Raw genomic sequence first — 18,557 nt, 5'->3', positions numbered from 1 at the left:
ACTCGGATACCGGCCCCTCAGCCATTTCTCGAGTGTCCGCCTTACCAATCCGACGCTGGTATCTAGCCCCGTGCAGATAACATACTTAACTGTGTCCTGCCCAACACGTTTCATCTGTGACAAAGAGGCAAAGTCCCAAAGGGCATGTGTGTAGCGGCCTAACAGAGACTGCGATTTTAGATCGTAATGCCAAAACAAAAGACTGGCAAAAAAACAAAACATGTGTTTGCCAAAGGCATACTCCTCTTGGATTCTCTATGCAGAGTTGTAGTTGTAAATGAATTAGGATTAGTCTACTAGTAAAGGTCTGTACAATTATGCTATCTGAAGTAAGTGTGCGTAATGAGAAAATCTCGTTCACCAGGTGCTCGTCTGTGACATATGGCCACCTTCCTGTTCACAGAAAATGATTTTGACCAGTAAGCCATTAGAGTATCTGTGAGGGTGTCATTAAAAAAGGAAGTAAGGGATCAGATGTTGCTAGCCCAGGCTGCCGGATGTCTGTCAAAACATGTGCATTAGTTTCAATGGAGGGCAGTTGTAACTCTCAGCTGTCCTCTGAATCACCATTGCAAATGAGCCACTCTTCTGCTCCTATCCCACGTGGCAAGTCAAACCCTGTCTCAGGAGAGGTTTCAAGCCCACTGGCATTCTGTACGTTAAGGTTCAAGTCATCAGTAAAATGAGGGGGGAAACACATCATGCCCCTTACCATCTGCATCATCATCAATATCCTGAGATATACCCTGCACTAGTATAGGACGAGAGCTTAAAAGATAATTGATCCTCAGTTGATAGGTGGAACATGGTAGAGGGACTGAATTAGAGTTAGGGTGCAACAACGGATGAAGCCTTTTTATTCTCCTAGCATGACATCGGTTGAGATTGGGTCAAAGTCAGCTCGGGATCCAACATTTGTGTCGTGCATTGATCAGCCCCTGGCAATGGTGGTGTTTGCACCAGAGTAGTGGTGGCGAGAACCACTGTAAATCTTGGGGCCACAATAGAAGTCTGTACTGGAGCCAGTATGGGTTGAGTACTGGTTCCCAAGGGAACAGATAGCTCTGGAGAGACCCACTGGCAGTAACCCTACTGGAAGAGCACTTAAAATTTACAGGATGGTCTTTTTAAAGTCCTCGATCTGCTACGGGTTGGATGATGGCCTGGGAAATTCAGGCCATTTCTGGACCCACTGAGCAACTGATTCCCTTGCCAGTGACCTTGATCAAATCTGCCTTACTTCTTGACACCCTTGCAACGTCTGTTTGGAGTCAGAGTGGTGAGATGGGGAGTCCTGCTTCGCTTTGTTACGCTTGCATTTGGACTTACACTTCAACTTGCCAGTGGACTTCAGACGGGAACTGAAATTGTCACAGGAGTGGCCCCAGGACTGGACCAAGTTTGGTCCCAAGAGTTTGAGTGGGATCTACATGAAAGCAGTGACTTATTGTGTTCCACAACCCACAACTTCACCACCCAGTTCCGGATTGCCTTCGGGTGCATCAGGGCGGTCTTATCATATGACTTAGCATTATGTCCTTAGCCCAAGCACCAGAGACACCTTGAGCAGGTCCATGATCAGCTTCTGCTTCTTGCAGTCACTGCATGGCAGGAAACCTGCTGCTTTCAGTGTGGACACTGTTCGCTAGCACACTGAAAAGTGTGGAAGCCATCGCAAAACCAACAAACTAGGCAGCAGAGCTGCAGATCTGCGTCTGAATGTGTGGAAAGAAAGGAAGTGACATGAGTACCATTGAGTTGGGCAACAATAAACATCTGTTATTCAGCGGCAAGATACCTACGGGTAAACGGGCGCTTTACAAATACACATTTTATGTTATGAGTGCACAGAGGTGGTGCTTACACGCTCCATCTCTTCCTGGTTCCAAGGCGGCACGGAGCCAACGCGAAGCTGCAGACACTGCTTAGAGGAATGCAGGAGCACTGCTACGAAACAATCTTTGGATCCAGTCTGGAACCTGGGGATATTCTGAGGTGAGAAATCTATGGTTAGAAGTATCCTTGAGAAATACTATTTTGTTGACTATATTCCCACTACAATACCATATCTTGTTTGGTCCTTGATGGCCATAGAAAAGCCAACAAGCATAAATGTTAGCAGCACATTGATCAGACTTACAGGACAGGGCAAGACTGTTTTTGTAAATGACCATCTTTGCTTGGTATTCCCATAGAGTTTTGCCTTCACCACCCTAATTTTTACTGAACCAATTTCTGTTGCCATTAGCACTTCTCACACTCTAGTCCTGCTAACCAGTGGTAACATGCTTTTGCTCTCACTTCCAGACATAGTAAAATTGGTATACACACAATTGGCACACTTTATTTATTTATAAGACCCTTGTCAATGATACTACATGTACCCATGTCTTGTAATTTAAATGCTGCAAATGAGCAGCAGCACTCATTGTACCACCCACTAAGGTAGCACTCTAAAACTTGTCTCAGGCCTGTCATTGCAGCTTGTAGTGCATTTTTAAACTGCTGTTTCGACGTGGCAAAATAAACCTGTTGCCAGGTCCAAACCTTCCTTTTTAATACTTATAGGTCACCCCAAAGGTAGGACCTAAAGGTTCATAGGGCAGGCCGCATGGTATTTAAAAAGTAGGACATGTGTACTTAAGTGCTCCATGTTCTGGTATTAAAAAACTCCCAAAGTTGTTTTTCACTGTAGCAAGGCTACCTCTGCCATACATGAACACTGGGTTACCTTATTGCACTAAATAAGTGATAACCAGTTTGGTAGCAGATAAGAGAAATACTTCTTCAATTCATTTGAATTGTAATTAAAAATCCTCTTTAGTGGTAAAGTCGGATTTTAAACTACTATTCTGAAAATGCCACTTTTAGAAGGTTATAGCGAAGATGGGGTTTGGCCCTAGGCGGCCGGACAGGGCCCTAATATTTGTACAAAAAAAGTTTGTCCAGGCCGTCACATTCAATTGCTGTTAGAGTATTTAAACAGACTGTAGCCCATTAAATCAATTAGTCTAGACTTTAAGTATTTATTTGCTTTGTCATTCACTTTTTAGTAATTACCTTAATCCACATTAGTACTTAAGTCAGACAAAAGTGGATACGTATAAATTGATGCATATTGTGAAAAAACATGTTACAAAATGTAAACAAAAATACATGAATCAACACTGAGATTTAACCCCTTCAGTGCCCGCCCCTTTCCCCGCCCTGTGCCGGCCGTTGCATTAGCGGGCGGGGTTTATGACGAGCTGGTCTCGTCATGGGCACAGCGCAACCGCGGCCCATGACGAGACCAGCTCGTCATGGGCATTGAAGAGGTTAACACAGAGACAATAGAATTGCAAACAACAATACACAACAGTGATTATATACACTGAAACCAGTCTAGATTTGAACACCAGTCTTAATTTGAAAAGGAAAAGCAGCAACTCGACAATCTTAAGCAGTCAGGTTGTCTAAAATATTCATGGTGAAGCTGCGCATGGGGAGAAGTGGTTGCGCCTAGTAGTTACAAGTTTTACAGCATTTCTACTGAGGCTAACTTAATTAAATGAAGGAATCCCTGTGTTGTATGGAGTCGACGCGTTTCGATTCCCACAATGATTCAGGGAATTCTCTTCACGACATAGACTGGATTATCTAGGGAGTAAGGATTGTGTATGATTAGAAAAAAATTGATCTCTACTTCTCTTGAACTGAAAGCGTTCAAGCTTGTCGTCTTATTTAAATACCTGGTAGTGTAGAAGGCATGAATCCCTAGGGAATACATTTGTAGCACCAAAGAGGATTGTGTGAGGCTCAGTCTGAAATATAATAAAGTATGTTTCAATATGTGCGCAGGTAGTGCCAAAGAAGAAACATGGCAAGGCACTCCATATGGCACTTAATTGTATTCAAGGTATTCAAGGTTCGTTAAGCCAAACTTGCTGAAGCTTTATTGTATCTTTACTCGAATGGCTTGCAAATGTTATTGTATCCATTTACCGGCACACTAGAGGCAACAAATAATTGCAATTAAAAAGAAGAAGCAATTGAATGTGATGGCCTGGACAAACATTTTTTGTACAAACTTTTAGAAGATTGGCTTTTTTCTGTCTAAACCAAATGTGTTTCAGCCGGAGTCTGCGTCTTCCCCGGCTTTCATCAGGACTACTCGATCCCTGTAGTTGTACCCTCCTTTCCTGCCTTCACTGCATTGGGACAGTCAATGGCGCTGAGGTTGACTCACCTTGATGAATGTGTGACTACAGGGAGCCGCTCTCGCTCCTATGCCATTTCGAGCACAAACAACAGTGAAACTCTATTTTATTCAAAGTGTGATTACATGACCTACCAACAAATTACAGGTTCAGTCCTCAATCTACTTATTAAGGTAGGCAAGGAGGGTACAACTGATGAAAGCCAGGGAAGACGCAGAATCTGGGTGAAACATGTCGACTAATTTGCAGAGTGGAGGGGTGAACGGTTCATAATTTAACCTATTGACCACCATCCTCTGGTCTGAGATGGAGTAGTTTCTTTTCTGTAACTCCAGTTCTGTAGTAGGGGTATCTCTGTTATAGTCATAATCTAGTGAATAGTCCCGCCCATGTGCGTGGACCCCGAAACAATAAAAATAATCTCTTAAATTGTCAAGCCATGCAGACCTGCATCTACACTTAAGAGAGAATTCAAAGACAGATAATGCAGCCTATATCCACAGGCTACACTGTTCAGTACTTCAACTAGAAAATTCCACCAACATCCACCAACAGCACTGCCTGCCCAGCTTTTTCCATAGAGAAAAACCTGCCTCTACCAGCAAAAGCCTCTGGAATGATAGAGAGGGAGGAATGGACAGACACGCCCCATAGGCTGCCATTATGTGGCTCAGAACAGGATACTGTGCCTTTAAGAAAACTTTCCAGAACTTTTCCAGTATCCCAGAATGCACAGCAGGTCCCTTTTACTTTCAGTTCTTTTTGAAGGCGTAACACGCCAGACCTGTAGCATTCCTTACAGTAACATTCATCTCTCCACCGGGGAGGAGGGCGGGCGCTTAGGACTATAACACAGATACCCCTACTACAGAACTGGAGTTACAGAAAAGAAACTACTCCTTCTGTAGTAGGGGATCTCTGTGTATAGTCATAATCTAGTGAATAGAATGGCAAACCCATCCCCACACCAAAACGGCGGTGGAGAAAACTACAAAATAATACCACTATTGTGCGAACAAATTTCGCAGAGAAGCCTGCCCAACCTGAGCTTCTGCCCTGGCATCCGTGTCCAGACAGTAATGCGCAGCAAAGGTATGGACCGACCTCCAAGTGGCCGCCTTGCAGATTTCTGCAATCGGAACATTACGCAGCAAAGCAGTCGTGGCAGTTTTGCCCCTGGTGGAATGAGCCTTAGGTTTACCCCCTAAGGTCTTATTAGCCTTTTGGTAACACAATTGTATACAGGACACAATCCACCGAGAGATGGACTGTTTGGAGGTAGCAAGACTGGTCCTGACTGATCCATAATTGATAAACAATTGGTCTGACCTATGAATATCTTTGGTCTTATCAAGATAAAACTTCAACACCCTCCTAACGTCCAGGGAATGTAGAGACCTTTCCGCTGGAGAAGAAGGATTCTGAAAAAACGTAGGAAAAGTTATGGTCTGGTTGACATGAAAATCAGATATAACCTTAGGAAGAAATTTAGGGTGAGTACGCATAACGACCTTAGCAGCATGAAATACCGTATAAGGTTCTTGGCAACAAAACGCCTTAAGTTCACTCACCCTGCGGGCCGACGTAATGGCCACTAGCAGGTCGGTCCATAGACAGGTGCTGCAACGAAGCCTTGTGAATAGGTTCAAAAGGCTCCTTCATCAATCTGGACAGCACCACATTCAATTCCCATGAAGGCGAGGGAAGTCTGACAGGAGGGAACACTTTGTTCAAGCCTTCTAAAAAATCCTTGATCACAGGGATCTGAAAGAAGGAAGTCTGTGAAGGACATTTCCTGTAAGCAGTCAAAGCAGCGAGATGGACCTTAATGGAATGGAAATTAAGGCCAGACTGCGCCAAATGCAAAAGGTACCGAAGGATGACATCTTCCTTACATGTCATCGGGTCAAACTGCTTGGACTTGCACCAGATGCAGAACCTCTTCCACTTGTAAGCATAGGACGTTCTAGTGGAAGGTCGCTTAGCCTCCTTCAGTATATCCATATAATCTGCTGGTAGATTCAAATGGCCATATTGCACTACCTCAGGAGCCATGCCGCCAAACTCAAAGACGAGAGGTTGGGGTGCACCAACTGCCCCCCGAACTTCGTGAGAAGGTCCGGCCTGCACGGCAGCCGTATGTGAGGAAGGAGAGACCGGTGAAGCAGGTCCGTGAACCACCACTGTCTGGGCCGTTCCGGGGCAATCAGGATCATCCGCGCCCCGGACTGGGACAGCTTGATGAGCACCGCCGGAATCAGGGGAATGGGTGGAAAAGCGTACAGAAAGCTGTTCGACCAGTCGATCCATAGCGCATTCCCCAGCGTCCCCCGCTGGTAGTACCTGGATGCGAAGTCTCGGCATGTGCTGTTTTCGGCGGTGGCGAACAGATCTACGTCCGGAGTCCCCCACCTTGCGAAGACGTCCCCTAGTACTTCGTCGTTTATGACCCATTCATGGTTTTCCTGAATCAGTCTGCTCAGTGCGTCCGCCTGAACATTCTGCACACCTGGCAGATGCGTGGCCGTAATAGTCAGTCCTCGGGCCAGAAGCCAGTGCCAGATCGACAGCGCCTCCTGCGACAGCGTGCGTGATCTCGACCCCCCCTGCTTGTTGAGGTAATACATCGTGGTTGTATTGTCCGTCTGCACAAGCAGCGAGTTGGTCTGGAAGGACGGATATAAGGCCTTCAGTGCCAAGTAAACGACTCTGAGTTCCAGGAAATTGATGTGGTACGTCGACTCCAACTCGGACCACTTTCCTTGTAGTTGTAAGTCTCCGGAATGCGCTCCCCAGCCGTGGAGAGACGCATCCGTCACGATACTCTGCGTGGGAATGTCCTTGTGGAAGGGAACCCCCCTGAGGAGATTGTCCGCCGAACACCACCACTTCAGCGACTGAAGAGCATGCAGAGACAGCCGTATCTTGTTGTCCCAAGAACCTGTCCTCTGATTCCACTGATCCTCCAAGCACTCCTGCAGTGGTCTCATGTGCAGACGTGCGTGAGGAAGATACATGAGGCCATCGATCCCAGCAGCGAAGACACCTTCCTCACTGTCGTTGATGACGCGGTCAGAAGAGCATGAGCTTTCCGAAGGAGTGATAACCGTCTCTCCTCCGAAGGAGACACGCTTGCGGACAGCGTATTAATGGAGGCCCCCAAGTACTGTATGCACTGGACCGGAGTCGGGACAGACTTGGACATGTTGACGTGCAACCCCAGCTTGTTTAAGAGAACGCACGTCTTCTGGAAGTGCGCTTGTGCCTCCGAGAAGGAGGAGGCCTTGATCAACCAATCGTCCAGGTACGGGTAGACAAACACCTTGGTGTGCAGCTACCACTGCCATGCACTTCGAGAAGGTCCTGGGCGCAGACTTTAGCCCGAATGGCAGTACTGTGTATTGATAATGATTGGCGCCGACTTGGAATCGCAGGAACTTCCTGTGCTTCTGTGCAATGGGCACATGGAAGTACGCATCCTGTAGGTCTATGGCACAGAGCCAGTCCCCTCGTTGCAGCTGAGGGTAAATCTGGTGCAACGATAGCATGTGGAATTTCTCTCTGGGAATCCATTTGTTTGCTTGCCGCAAATCCAGAATGGGCCTGAACTCGTTCTTGTCCTTCTTGTGAACCAGGAAGAACCGAGAGTACAGACCTCTTCCCCTTTGAGACAGAGGTACGTCTTCCACCTCCTTTTTCCTCAACAGGATGTCTGCCTTCACCTGGAGCTCTCGCAGTTGATACCGTGAGCTTACCGGCGGAATCGCTGGAGGCGGGCTGATGAACCGAAGACTGTATCCATTGCAAACAATATTCAGCACCCACTTGTCCTGAGTAATTTTTCTCCACTCTGCCAGAAAAAATTGAACGCTTCCCCCCACTGGAGTGGGTAACGGTTGAAGGGGAAGTAATCGCTCAGGGCCGAGACCCAGCCGGGCCCTTGGTCGCTGTAGCGGACTGCTGGCCTCCTCTACCCTTCTGGCGCTTCTGGAAGGGTTTCCGGAACTGCTGTTGCTGTTGTTGCTGCTGTCCCGAGGCCTGCCCACGCCCTCTGCCTGCCGCCCCGAACCGTCTCTGGAACGGGCGCTTTTTCTTCTCCGGCCTCTCTAACCCGACAGCCGTCAGGGTCTCTGCCTCTGTCTTCATGCGGGCCATTTCGTCGTCCACATGCTGGGCCGAACAGGGTTTTCCCCGAGAAGGGCAGGTTGGCCACTCTTTGTTGTGCCTCCGGTTTGAGTGAGGTAAGGCGAAGCCAAGCGTGACGCCGTTGATTGATGCCATGACAATATCCATGTGCCGCCAACAGAGACACATCCGCCGCCGCGCTGATAATCTGATTTGACACCAGCATCCCCTCACGCAAAGTCTCTAGAAAGTCCTCCTTCTTGTCGCGAGGCAGCAGCTCCGCGTACTGCTTGAGAGACTCCCATAGGGCACAGTCGTAGCGCCCCAACAGAGCCCCGGCACTCGCCGCCTTCATGGTGGTAGAAGCTGTCCCACAGACCTTTCTGCCCGCCGAGTCTAGCCAACGGCTATCCTTATCAGGCAGCACTGTCGAGGAAGGAGTGGTAGCATGCTGCTTCCTAGCCGCCGTCACAATGACCGAGTCCGGTTTCGGGTCCATCCTCAGAAAGGTAGGGTCCGAGTCCGGCGCCCGATACTTCTTCAGGAGCCTTGAGGGGGCTGGTTTCGTCACCGCCGGAGTGAGGAACAACTCCCTAGAGGGCTCCACCAATCCCGGTACTAGTGGCAGCAGGGGGCGAGACAGGTGCTTCTTGTGCAGCGTCTCGAAGATCACGGACGTCGTAGGTGTTGGCACCGTCACCGTGATCCCTAGCTTGGCCGCACCCCTCAGTAGCACCTCCTGGAAAGAGACTACATCGTCGACAGGCGATACACCCGTCACTGGCGAGTCCGACAGCGTCGGAGAGTAGTCCCTGGTAGACGATTGGGTGCGGGATCTGGCTCTGCGCCTCCTGCGGCGTCGCCCAGATGTCAACGACGACGGTCCACGGCTCCGTGATCTTCCTCTCCGTCCGGAGGGGGAGCGCGATCTGTCTGTCTTCGGCCGCCCAGCCGGCTTCACAGGCGCAGGCGACGGTGGCGTAACCTGGTGCCGCGCCCTCGGAGTCCTCTTCGGCGGCGTCGGATACCTAGACAACGACACCAACCGTGGCGGGGCCACAGGTGGGCCCGACGGCGTGTGAGGCGGAATGGGAGGAGGAGGAGGAGGAGGAGGTTTATACACCACTGAGTACACCGAGCCCGGCGACTCCGTCCTCTTCCCTTGCGACCCCGAGGGACTCCCGGCGTCAGGACTCCTCCTGCGCTGCCTCGGTGTCGACAAACGACTCCTCGACGGCGAACGCCTCCTTGACGGCGATCCCCTCGACGGCGAACACCTCCTCTTTGTCGACGGCGATCCCGCCTCGCCGGCGAGCGCCTACGCCGGGGCTGGTCTCGACGCTGATGACTCGACGGAGACGTCGCCGGCGTCGACGAAGATGCTGATGTCGTCGACGGCGGACTGCTCAGCTCCCTCGACGGCGAGCGTCGACGCCGTTTCTCCCCAGAGCCCTGGGGAGACGGTGAACAGACTGCAGCCATCCCCCTCGACGCCGACGGAGAATGGGGACGTTTGCTGGGGTTCCTGCCCCTGGGGAGCCCCCCAGGGGCCTCAGCATGTCCTGACCCACCTTGTGCCTTCAGCCTTCTGTCCTCCAGGCCTTGGAGCCTGATCTTCATCCTTTCTCTCAAGGTCCTGGCTGAGAAAGATTGGCAAATGTCACACTCCTGTGGAACATGGGACTGGGGAAGGCAGACGATGCACACCCTGTGTGGGTCCGACTTGGCCCTCTTCCTCTCGCACTCTGGGCACTTGTCAAACAGGCCAGGCATGTTGACAACACAGAGCACACACAAGAAGGAAGGCAACAAGGTACGTAATAAGCACTTGAAAAGTGAACAAAATTCCAAATAAACCCTTGAAAAGGGAGAGCTCAATGCTCCAGGGTCCTGCTAGCAGGAGCCGGAAAAAAGAACTGAAAGTAAAAGGGACCTGCTGTGCATTCTGGGATACTGGAAAAGTTCTGGAAAGTTTTCTTAAAGGCACAGTATCCTGTTCTGAGCCACATAATGGCAGCCTATGGGGCTTGTCTGTCCATTCCTCCCTCTCTATCATTCCAGAGGCTTTTGCTGGTAGAGGCAGGTTTTTCTCTGTGGAAAAAGCTGGGCAGGCAGTGCTGTTGGTGGATGTTGGTGGAATTTTCTAGTTGAAGTACTGGACAGTGTAGCCTGTGGATATAGGCTGCATTATCTGTCTTTGGATTCTCTCTTAAGTGTAGATGCAGGTCTGCATGGCTTGACAACTTAAGAGATTATTTTTATTGCTCCGGGGTCCACGCACATGGGCGGGACTATTCACTAGATTATGACTATACACAGAGATCCCCTACTACAGAAACGTTGTTAACCGTGAACAGGGAGTCCGTGAATAAAACAGGCGTTTGGATATTCCCGAGTTAGTTTTACATTATATTTGTATGTCTGCACTTAATCTTTGCTTGCTCCCTACTCTTTTATGTGTTTATATTGTTTTCCCCACCCTATTGCTCCAACCCGTGCGTCGGTCTGCGCAGGGGTGTGTTCAGCAGCCCAATGATGAAGCATGCCACAATTTATTGTGGGTGAGGGCAGTTTTTCAAACATTTTACCTTTGCCAAAAAACCTCTTAAAAAAGCGATTTTCCTCACTCCTACTTCTTTGTGTGCGACTAGTTATTTATAGAGGAGGTCGAAGTAGGAGTTCCCTATCTCCCCTTTCATTGTTTGGAACATAAAGGGTGAGATGGACATGTGTGTAAGAGAAGTGTGTTTGCTATCCGTAATATAAAAGGAAGGCCTATTGGCTTTGGCAATGCTTGCATAGTGTGCTGGAAGGCCAACTAATCCTTGTAATACTACTGCAAATTGTCTCCCAATATCTAACATCCTGCCAAACCTCCTAGCTGACCACTTCCTTTTCAGCGCTTCCCTGATTGATGCATTGTTTACCCACTGACCCTCGCACCCTCCCGTATCCTTTGCAATACATACCGAAGAGCCATAATACAAACAGAATACAAAATGCTGCGAGATGGAACAAAAAATATCAGGTACCAAAGAAGCACTTGTAAAATATAAATGAGTATTTACAACACTACATCTATCCATTTTGGAAGTCAGCTAACTAAAATATGCCCAAATGCGTATGCTTTTCCCACCATTTTAACATTGCCTAAGTTAGGATGCCATGTGGAATTATTTTCGATATCCACTTCATCAATGTTTTCATTCGAATCCAACTAATATTTACATATTGCCATTCAAGCCCTTCTGACCGCTTTCTCTTGTTGGATCCCCTCTGAGTTGGGAGTGAGTGTTTCTGGACCTTAATAAAACTGTTCCTGCTTTTCAAATTCTCCCTCACAATGACTGAATGTTTCTTATCCACTTGGCTGGGGCCTCTGTGTTGTTGGTTATCAGTGACCAGGCCTCTGTATTTCTGATACCCCTTACCACTGTCTCAGTTTCCACTCTTCTCTGGTAGCTGGCCTTGTATTCCCAATGGAAGCCTCCTCTAGGTGTCCTATTCCTCTTGGGCCACTGCCGCTTCCAATCGACCTCACTGGAGTGTGCGCATTGCTGGTAATGCCGGCCTTGCCTCCTTTTGTCTCTAATGTCCCTCTCTCGAACCCCACGAGTCCCTGGCAGCTGAGTTTGCATTCACAATTTCCCCATGGCAGCAGTCTGTGGGTTTCTGATCCCACTCTGAACCCTGTTTTTTTATGATTTAGCTTGACTAGTGTGGTTGTTTTCTGATACTGCTTGACTGTTTCTGTGATTTCAACCGGCTGATCTCTCGCTCTCTTTGTGTTACAGGTACTCTGACGCTCTCCGGAGTCTGCTTGTACATAAGATATTCAAGGGCAGCGTTCACCGAGACGGTCAGCATGTTCAGCCTGCAGCGCTTCGACAACGTGCACATAAGCTTTGGCTGGTCTATGGCCCTGGCCTGGCTCTCCCTCACTGCAGAGGTGCTTACCGCCTCCCTGCTCCTCCTCTCAGCTAGGATGGTTGGGTACCAAAACACAGGGAGCTCTGCAGCCATCTGACCAATCAGATCCTCCGCCTCACCAGAATACGTCATCCAAGACACCACTAGGCTGTGATCCGACAAATGAGAAGGCTCTTCGTGGGTAGGAATTTATCAACCAGAACTCTGAACAGCTCAGCAGCCGGTCAGCAAACCCCAGCAACTATTCCTAACTGTAACTCTTCACCCAGTACCACAGCCAATGAGGAGAGTGGCTGATCTTGGCTTGGAATCTTAACACTTTAGGACATATCAGTCTCTGCTATCAAATGACCAGAAGAACCACTTTCCAACTAGAAACCCACTACCCCAGAATATGACTCACAGGGATTACTGACCTCATCATGTTTGTCGAGTGTAGGGTCTGGCTTGTAGTTTATTGGACCGCTCTGCATCAAATGCACTCAAGATCTGACATGTAGGCTGCAGGCCCCCACATATGTGCTGTGCTCACCGTCCAGGAGGCAGATTTCTGGGCCTGTCTGCAAGCACCTGATTAGAGTCTGGGGTGCACGCTACTTGACCTTTCTTCATATGCGATAAAGTAGTGGGCCCCAAACCATGTGCTATGCTGAAAGATCTGGGATGCAATTACCCAAGCTCTCTGCATTCCATGCTCATGGTCTGTGATGCAGGTTTTCGACCAGTCTAGGTGATATAGATTTAGGCCCTTATATGAAACATCGACTTATTGTATGGGTTTTATGTTTCTGGACCTATGGAGATTCCTTTGGCATGGTGAAGTATGTCTGTTTATCTTTATATATTTCTTTGTTCAAACATTGAGTTTGTCGATGTCCACGTGATGTGTCAAGTGACAGGTTGTATGACAGAGGCACATATTGCTAAACTACGTGTGCCTCTACCACGCAGCCCGAACCACAAATGCATCTTAACCATGCATTCCTTTAACACGTATGCCTTTACCACACATTTTCATTGTAAAGGCATGAATGGTAAGGGAGTATGGATGGTTAAGATAGCAAATACCCTGACCCCCCCTCCTTGCCTATGTCCTAAAATTCTATCCCCCTACCTCGCTCCCCTCCCCTGCCCTGAGGCCTAGAAACTGTCCCGCCCTTAAAACTACCCCTGCCCTGAGGCCTAAAACCCTACCCCTGCCATGAAGTACCCCCCCCCAAGTCCTCAGCCCTAAAACTTACCCCTGTGCTGTCCCTAAAACGACCCCAACCCCTTGCACTGCCCTCCGCCTTAAACCCTGCCCCAAATTAAAACAACTACCCAACCCCTCCGTCTTGAGCCCTAAAACCATCTCTGCCCCTAAACCACCCACCCAAATCCAGCTCCAGTCTTTAAAACTACCCCTTCCTCCGCCCTAAAACCCTGCTCCTTTCCCAAAAGTACCCGACCCACCCACACTGAGCCCTAAAAGCAACCCACCACCTTCCCCCAAACCCGCCCACACTTACCTGTCCATGTCCGGAGCTTCCTGCTCCGACGCTTCCTCTTCTTCTCCACCCCCTTCCTGAACACTAGACGGCTATCTGCCTTAACTACACAAATGCGTGGTTAAGGCAGATGTGTGGTTCAGGCAAGTGTGGGTGCGCTTGCGTTGAATGGCACGTATGGCTCTGCCACGCGTTGTTCCGGCCTTTTCCCCCAGAGGCATAATGCAGGAAAAGGAGCAACAACAAATTCTCTCCGACTATATGTTTCTCAGTGGCTCTTGAGAAAGCCCTGCTCCATTTTTGTGTGATAGTTCAACAGAAAAATATTGCTCAACGACATTTTGGATTGCCATAACTTTGTAGTACAGAGTTTAATGCTTCTCCTATAAACAGGAAATGTAACAAATTAAAACATCCAATGTAAAGCAAAGGAAAGGATCTTCTGCACTCCAACAACTATGCTATGGTGTGAATTCATAGGGTGAATTTGCCAGGCCCCTTTCTTGCACCCTGGAATATAGATGGACCTATGAAGACACTCTCCGTTTGACCCACAGATTCAAGTCTAAAGTAACAGTGCAGCGGTTCTTGCTTTCTCACCATGTAGGGATGGGCAACTTTTATTTTTTCCATACTGCTTACAGCAATAGTGAGGCAGTGAAACTAAAAATAAAGTACAGATCATCAGGGTGCCCATCATTCACTCAGAAATGAGTCAACTCAGTGACTCTGACGTTAGTTTGATTTACACTGCCTCCATCTGCCCTGATATGCATTTGGGTCAGGAGTGGGTGATGTCATTTCCTTTCACATCGTACGTCACTACTTCACTGTTTTGGTAATACTCTATACGTCAGTTAATTAGTACTTTTGAGATCAAACCGTACTACATCAATTCTTTCACTTGGAGAAAACAGCATTTAAAGCGACGGGGTGGCCTAGGAAGAATAACACAATTTGGGGACTTTGGTAGGATCATGCCCCACAACGGTGTGGCTTGAGTCATTGCAGATTGCAGTTGGAATCCTGCTAGGCGAAATACACTGTTTTAATAACCCATCTATTAAAGTGACAATATAATGCACCCTGCTATTGTAACTGAATGTTATGACATTTGCTGCTACTTGTTTAAAAGGAAAAAAATAAAAAGCACTGTTAAAAACCGAATCCACCGGTCCTTCTGGCTAACCTAGGATCTGCGCGTTCTTTCACTCTGGTGCGCGGCTCCCTCCTGCCTGGCCTTCCTGCAATGGGGTTTACTGATTTTGAAGTGCATTAGTATTATTATTTCAGTGCATGGAGCATGTTGGAGACACATCGTGGTGTGTGTGACCCTTTTTGTTTCTCTCCATTTTCCCAACACCGCAAACTTGGACACTGACATGGTTTCTCTGGCAGTGGGCCTTCTGTTCATTTTCCCTGCTTTTAGTGTTCTCTGATCCTCATGGGTTTCACTGACCGCATGGGATTTTACCCAAACTACTTGCTGTTGGGTTTTTATGATGTTTTTGGGTGTGCTTAACTCAACATCCTTTAGGCTATTAATGACCACGTCAAGTTTCAGCCTGGTGGGGGCCATATCCTCAGAACACAGGGTGGGCCTGACTAGAACTGAATCTCCGCCTCCCTCAGTCTTGGTCAGGCATAACATTTCGTAGTGCAGGGACCTCTGTAGGAGTGGGTTTCTTTCTAACCTCACAAGCCTCTGCAGTGATCTAACGCTTTACATCTCCTCAGAACAAATAATTCAGTGTAGCGGTCTGCTTCTGCGTAAATCTTTACTAGCGCCCTAAACTTCCTGTGGCATACTGTTACTCCGTGTACTGTTGTAATCTGCATATATTTTCAGTTTTTTAGTTTTCCCCTTTTGAATTACATATGCTCATTTATTCAGGAATATGTTTAAATGACAAGTACACATGTGCCAACATTGTGAAAGTATGTTTCATTACAACGTGATAATTCAGCTTGCTTGCATGTATTCATGGTTTATTTGAGCATTGTTTGAATTACACTTATAGTTATTCTTTTTGAACAATGAACAAGGTTTCATAGAACTTGATATCTTGATTTCTTGGTCTTGTTTTTAAACAAAAGCCATATTTCACAGAACGTAAGTAGGTGAAAGGTTGGATGGTCTTCATTATTGTTTGTATTGAACATGTTCAACAACACATATATATCATATAAAGTGGAACAAGGCGTATTTCTTTTAGGTAGAGGGGAACGTCGCTCCTGGTATTCGATGCGAGGGGTTGAATAGAAATACTTTTCTGGCTGGAATCTGTAGAGGAAGCTCATCGAGTGCTCTGTGCAGTCCGGCTATCTGCTGGTCTTGAGGACATTGTCACTGAAACATGAGCACAAGAGCACTCGATGCGGTTTCTTTATTGAACGCTGTTCCCATTGTTCAAAAAAGGGATAAAGGTGTGAGCCATCTATGAAACTCGAATAGGCCCGCTGAGCGCAGAGTTTAGCTTGGTTATCCAAGGGAAAGGAGGGGTAGGAGTATGCAGAAGAACCTTACAATATTGCTACTGTATTTTCTGTTGTTCTGCCTGTTTGTAAATATCATTGTCGCTATTATGTTTATTTAAACACAATCATGAAAAAATATTCCTAGCTTTCTAATGTTTTGTGTGTGTCTCTACTCATGATGAAAGAGGGTTGGAATTTCATAAACTATTCATGGGAAGTTTCATAGGACTGAGTGTTACCAAATATGCATCTCCCTCCTGTAATGCTAATGCTCCGTAGGTTGGAGGGGGTTCCAGACCACTGAATTCTCTGTCTTTTGTTGGCACACTTACTAAGTCTGTGGTGCCAGAGGGTCTAGAGAATTCTTCCTAGCTGTGTTCTGGAAGTTCCAGAAAATTTGTCATTGGGCCTCAATTCTTTGGGCCAATCTTCGAGTAGTCTTGGATGACACATGCATGATTTTTCCAATTATTACTAATAGCAGAGACATTCGTTGTAGTACTGCTTTCGTCGCGCAGTTCAGACAAGTACTTCCTCTAAGCTGTAAATTTGTCAGGTTCTTGACTAATAAAAGGCGAGTTCCTCATTTCAATTACAGTTTTGGATCTCATGTTTTTAAATCTGTTTTAAAATGGAGCAGCAACCTATTCTGAAAGGTGCACATTTTAGGGAGTCACACAACATCTCTTGGCTAGATGTGCTCCCAATTCTGGGGTTGGAGCAACTTTGTTGTAAATGCTGCATACCCCTTTAAAATATTTTTATCATGGCTGGAGCTTGATGCCTTATATTCCAATACAGGGAACAAGCACACATACAGAACTGTAGTAGTACCTGAGAATTATAAATGCCATAATGACTTAGAAGTCATGTTAGGAAATACAAAAATATCAAATGTAGTTTGGCGGTAAAATGAGACCCTTGCGTAATAGAGGAGCTACATGACCCATAATAGCTGGGAATAGACCATATCCTGACACAGTAAATCTGCAAGCTCCATATTTACGACATCTATTAAATCAGCTAGTGTGCATTTATAGGTGGCTTCAGCAGTTTGTTTTCCAATTGACTGCCACAGGAGCATTTGTTCCCGGTCCTGCACAGGCAATGCTATCATGAGCAAAACACCCAGGGCCCGATTCACAGAACTAACTTAAGACAAAATCCTAAACTTACTACCATTTTGGTATTCACAGAATGCACTTACTGCTTTTGGTATTCACAGAATGCACGTAGTACTTTTGGTATTCACAGAATGGATTTACGACTACTAACTTTACGTCCGCACTCGGGCCGGAAATTCCGGCCCGGAGGCGGAGCTTCCGGCCCGGAGGCGGAGCTTCCGGCCTAGAGGTGGAGATTTTGGCCATGGGTAAATCTCCGCCACTGGCCGGAATCCCCACCTCCGGGCCGGAAGCTCCGCCTCCGGGCCGGAAACTCCGCCTCCGGGCCGGAAACTCTGCCTCGGGGCCGGAAACTCCGCCTCCGGGCCGGAATTTCCAGCCCGAGTGCGGACGTGAAGTTAGTAGTCGTAAATCCATTCTGTGAATACCAAAAGTAGTAAGTGCAGTCTGTGAATACCAAAAGTAGTAAGTTTAGGATTTTGTCTTAAGTTAATTCTGTGAATCGGGCCCCCACAAAACAAGACCAGACTCTATTCTGGATCGTTGGTGAAACAATTCAGGTAGAAGTATCCTGTTCCAGGATAAACATAGGATGTTAGCTATGTGTGTTTCACCTGGTTTACTACCACCCATAGAAGAGTGTACTACAAGAGGAAGAATCTTCACAAGTATTTCCACTGCTATGTGTGGCGCACCCTCACTGGCGGTTACTGGATACAGATTGAGCACACAGCTGTACTGGCTCTTGATTTAGGAATGGAATTCATGGCTAATTTACGAACAGTTTCCTTGACATTCAAAGCACCATTTGAGGAGAAGCCGTGGTTCTGGCTGGGCAGCAGTGGTTCATGTTCAGATCATGAACAGGAGCTTTCAGAAATAATTTCTGAAATTCACAGCTCTGTGGGCGGAGGTAATTTAGGTTCTTGAGACGCAAAACTGCAACTCAAAGCAAAAGGTGAGAATGGGAGCTCCGGTGAAAAGAAAGCTGCACCAAAGTATAAGAAAAAGCAGAAAGCAAAATAGAAAACAAGCACTGGATTTCCCCATCGCAAGAGTCAGAAGTGGTGGACATAATTTGAGAGACCATGATAAAATCAGAAAGCAGGATCAGTATTCTGATAGGGTTCTTTGCAGGAGTCTGGGGACAGAAAAAGGTCCAAAAGGGGTGGACGGACTGAGTATTGAATGAATGAATGAATGACCGTTATTTG

General features: G+C 47.4%; 1 protein-coding gene across 1 annotated transcript in view; it reads left to right on the top strand.

Moving 5' to 3' along the window:
* TMEM235 (transmembrane protein 235) overlaps positions 1-16,664 on the top strand; it is a 633,876-nt gene extending 617,212 nt beyond the window's left edge. Inside the window, exon 4 of the mRNA XM_085617478.1 lies at positions 12,119-16,664. Coding sequence (XP_085473604.1) covers positions 12,119-12,351 — 233 coding nt within the window. The 3' untranslated portion in view covers positions 12,352-16,664. The remainder of the gene's footprint in view (positions 1-12,118) is intronic.
* Positions 16,665-18,557: the final 1,893 nt, after the last annotated feature.

Source organism: Triturus cristatus, chromosome 7 (genome assembly GCF_964204655.1).
Source record: "Triturus cristatus chromosome 7, aTriCri1.1, whole genome shotgun sequence".
Classification (NCBI taxonomy): Eukaryota; Metazoa; Chordata; class Amphibia; order Caudata; family Salamandridae; genus Triturus; species Triturus cristatus.
This window is presented reverse-complemented; position numbering and strand designations above follow the sequence as displayed.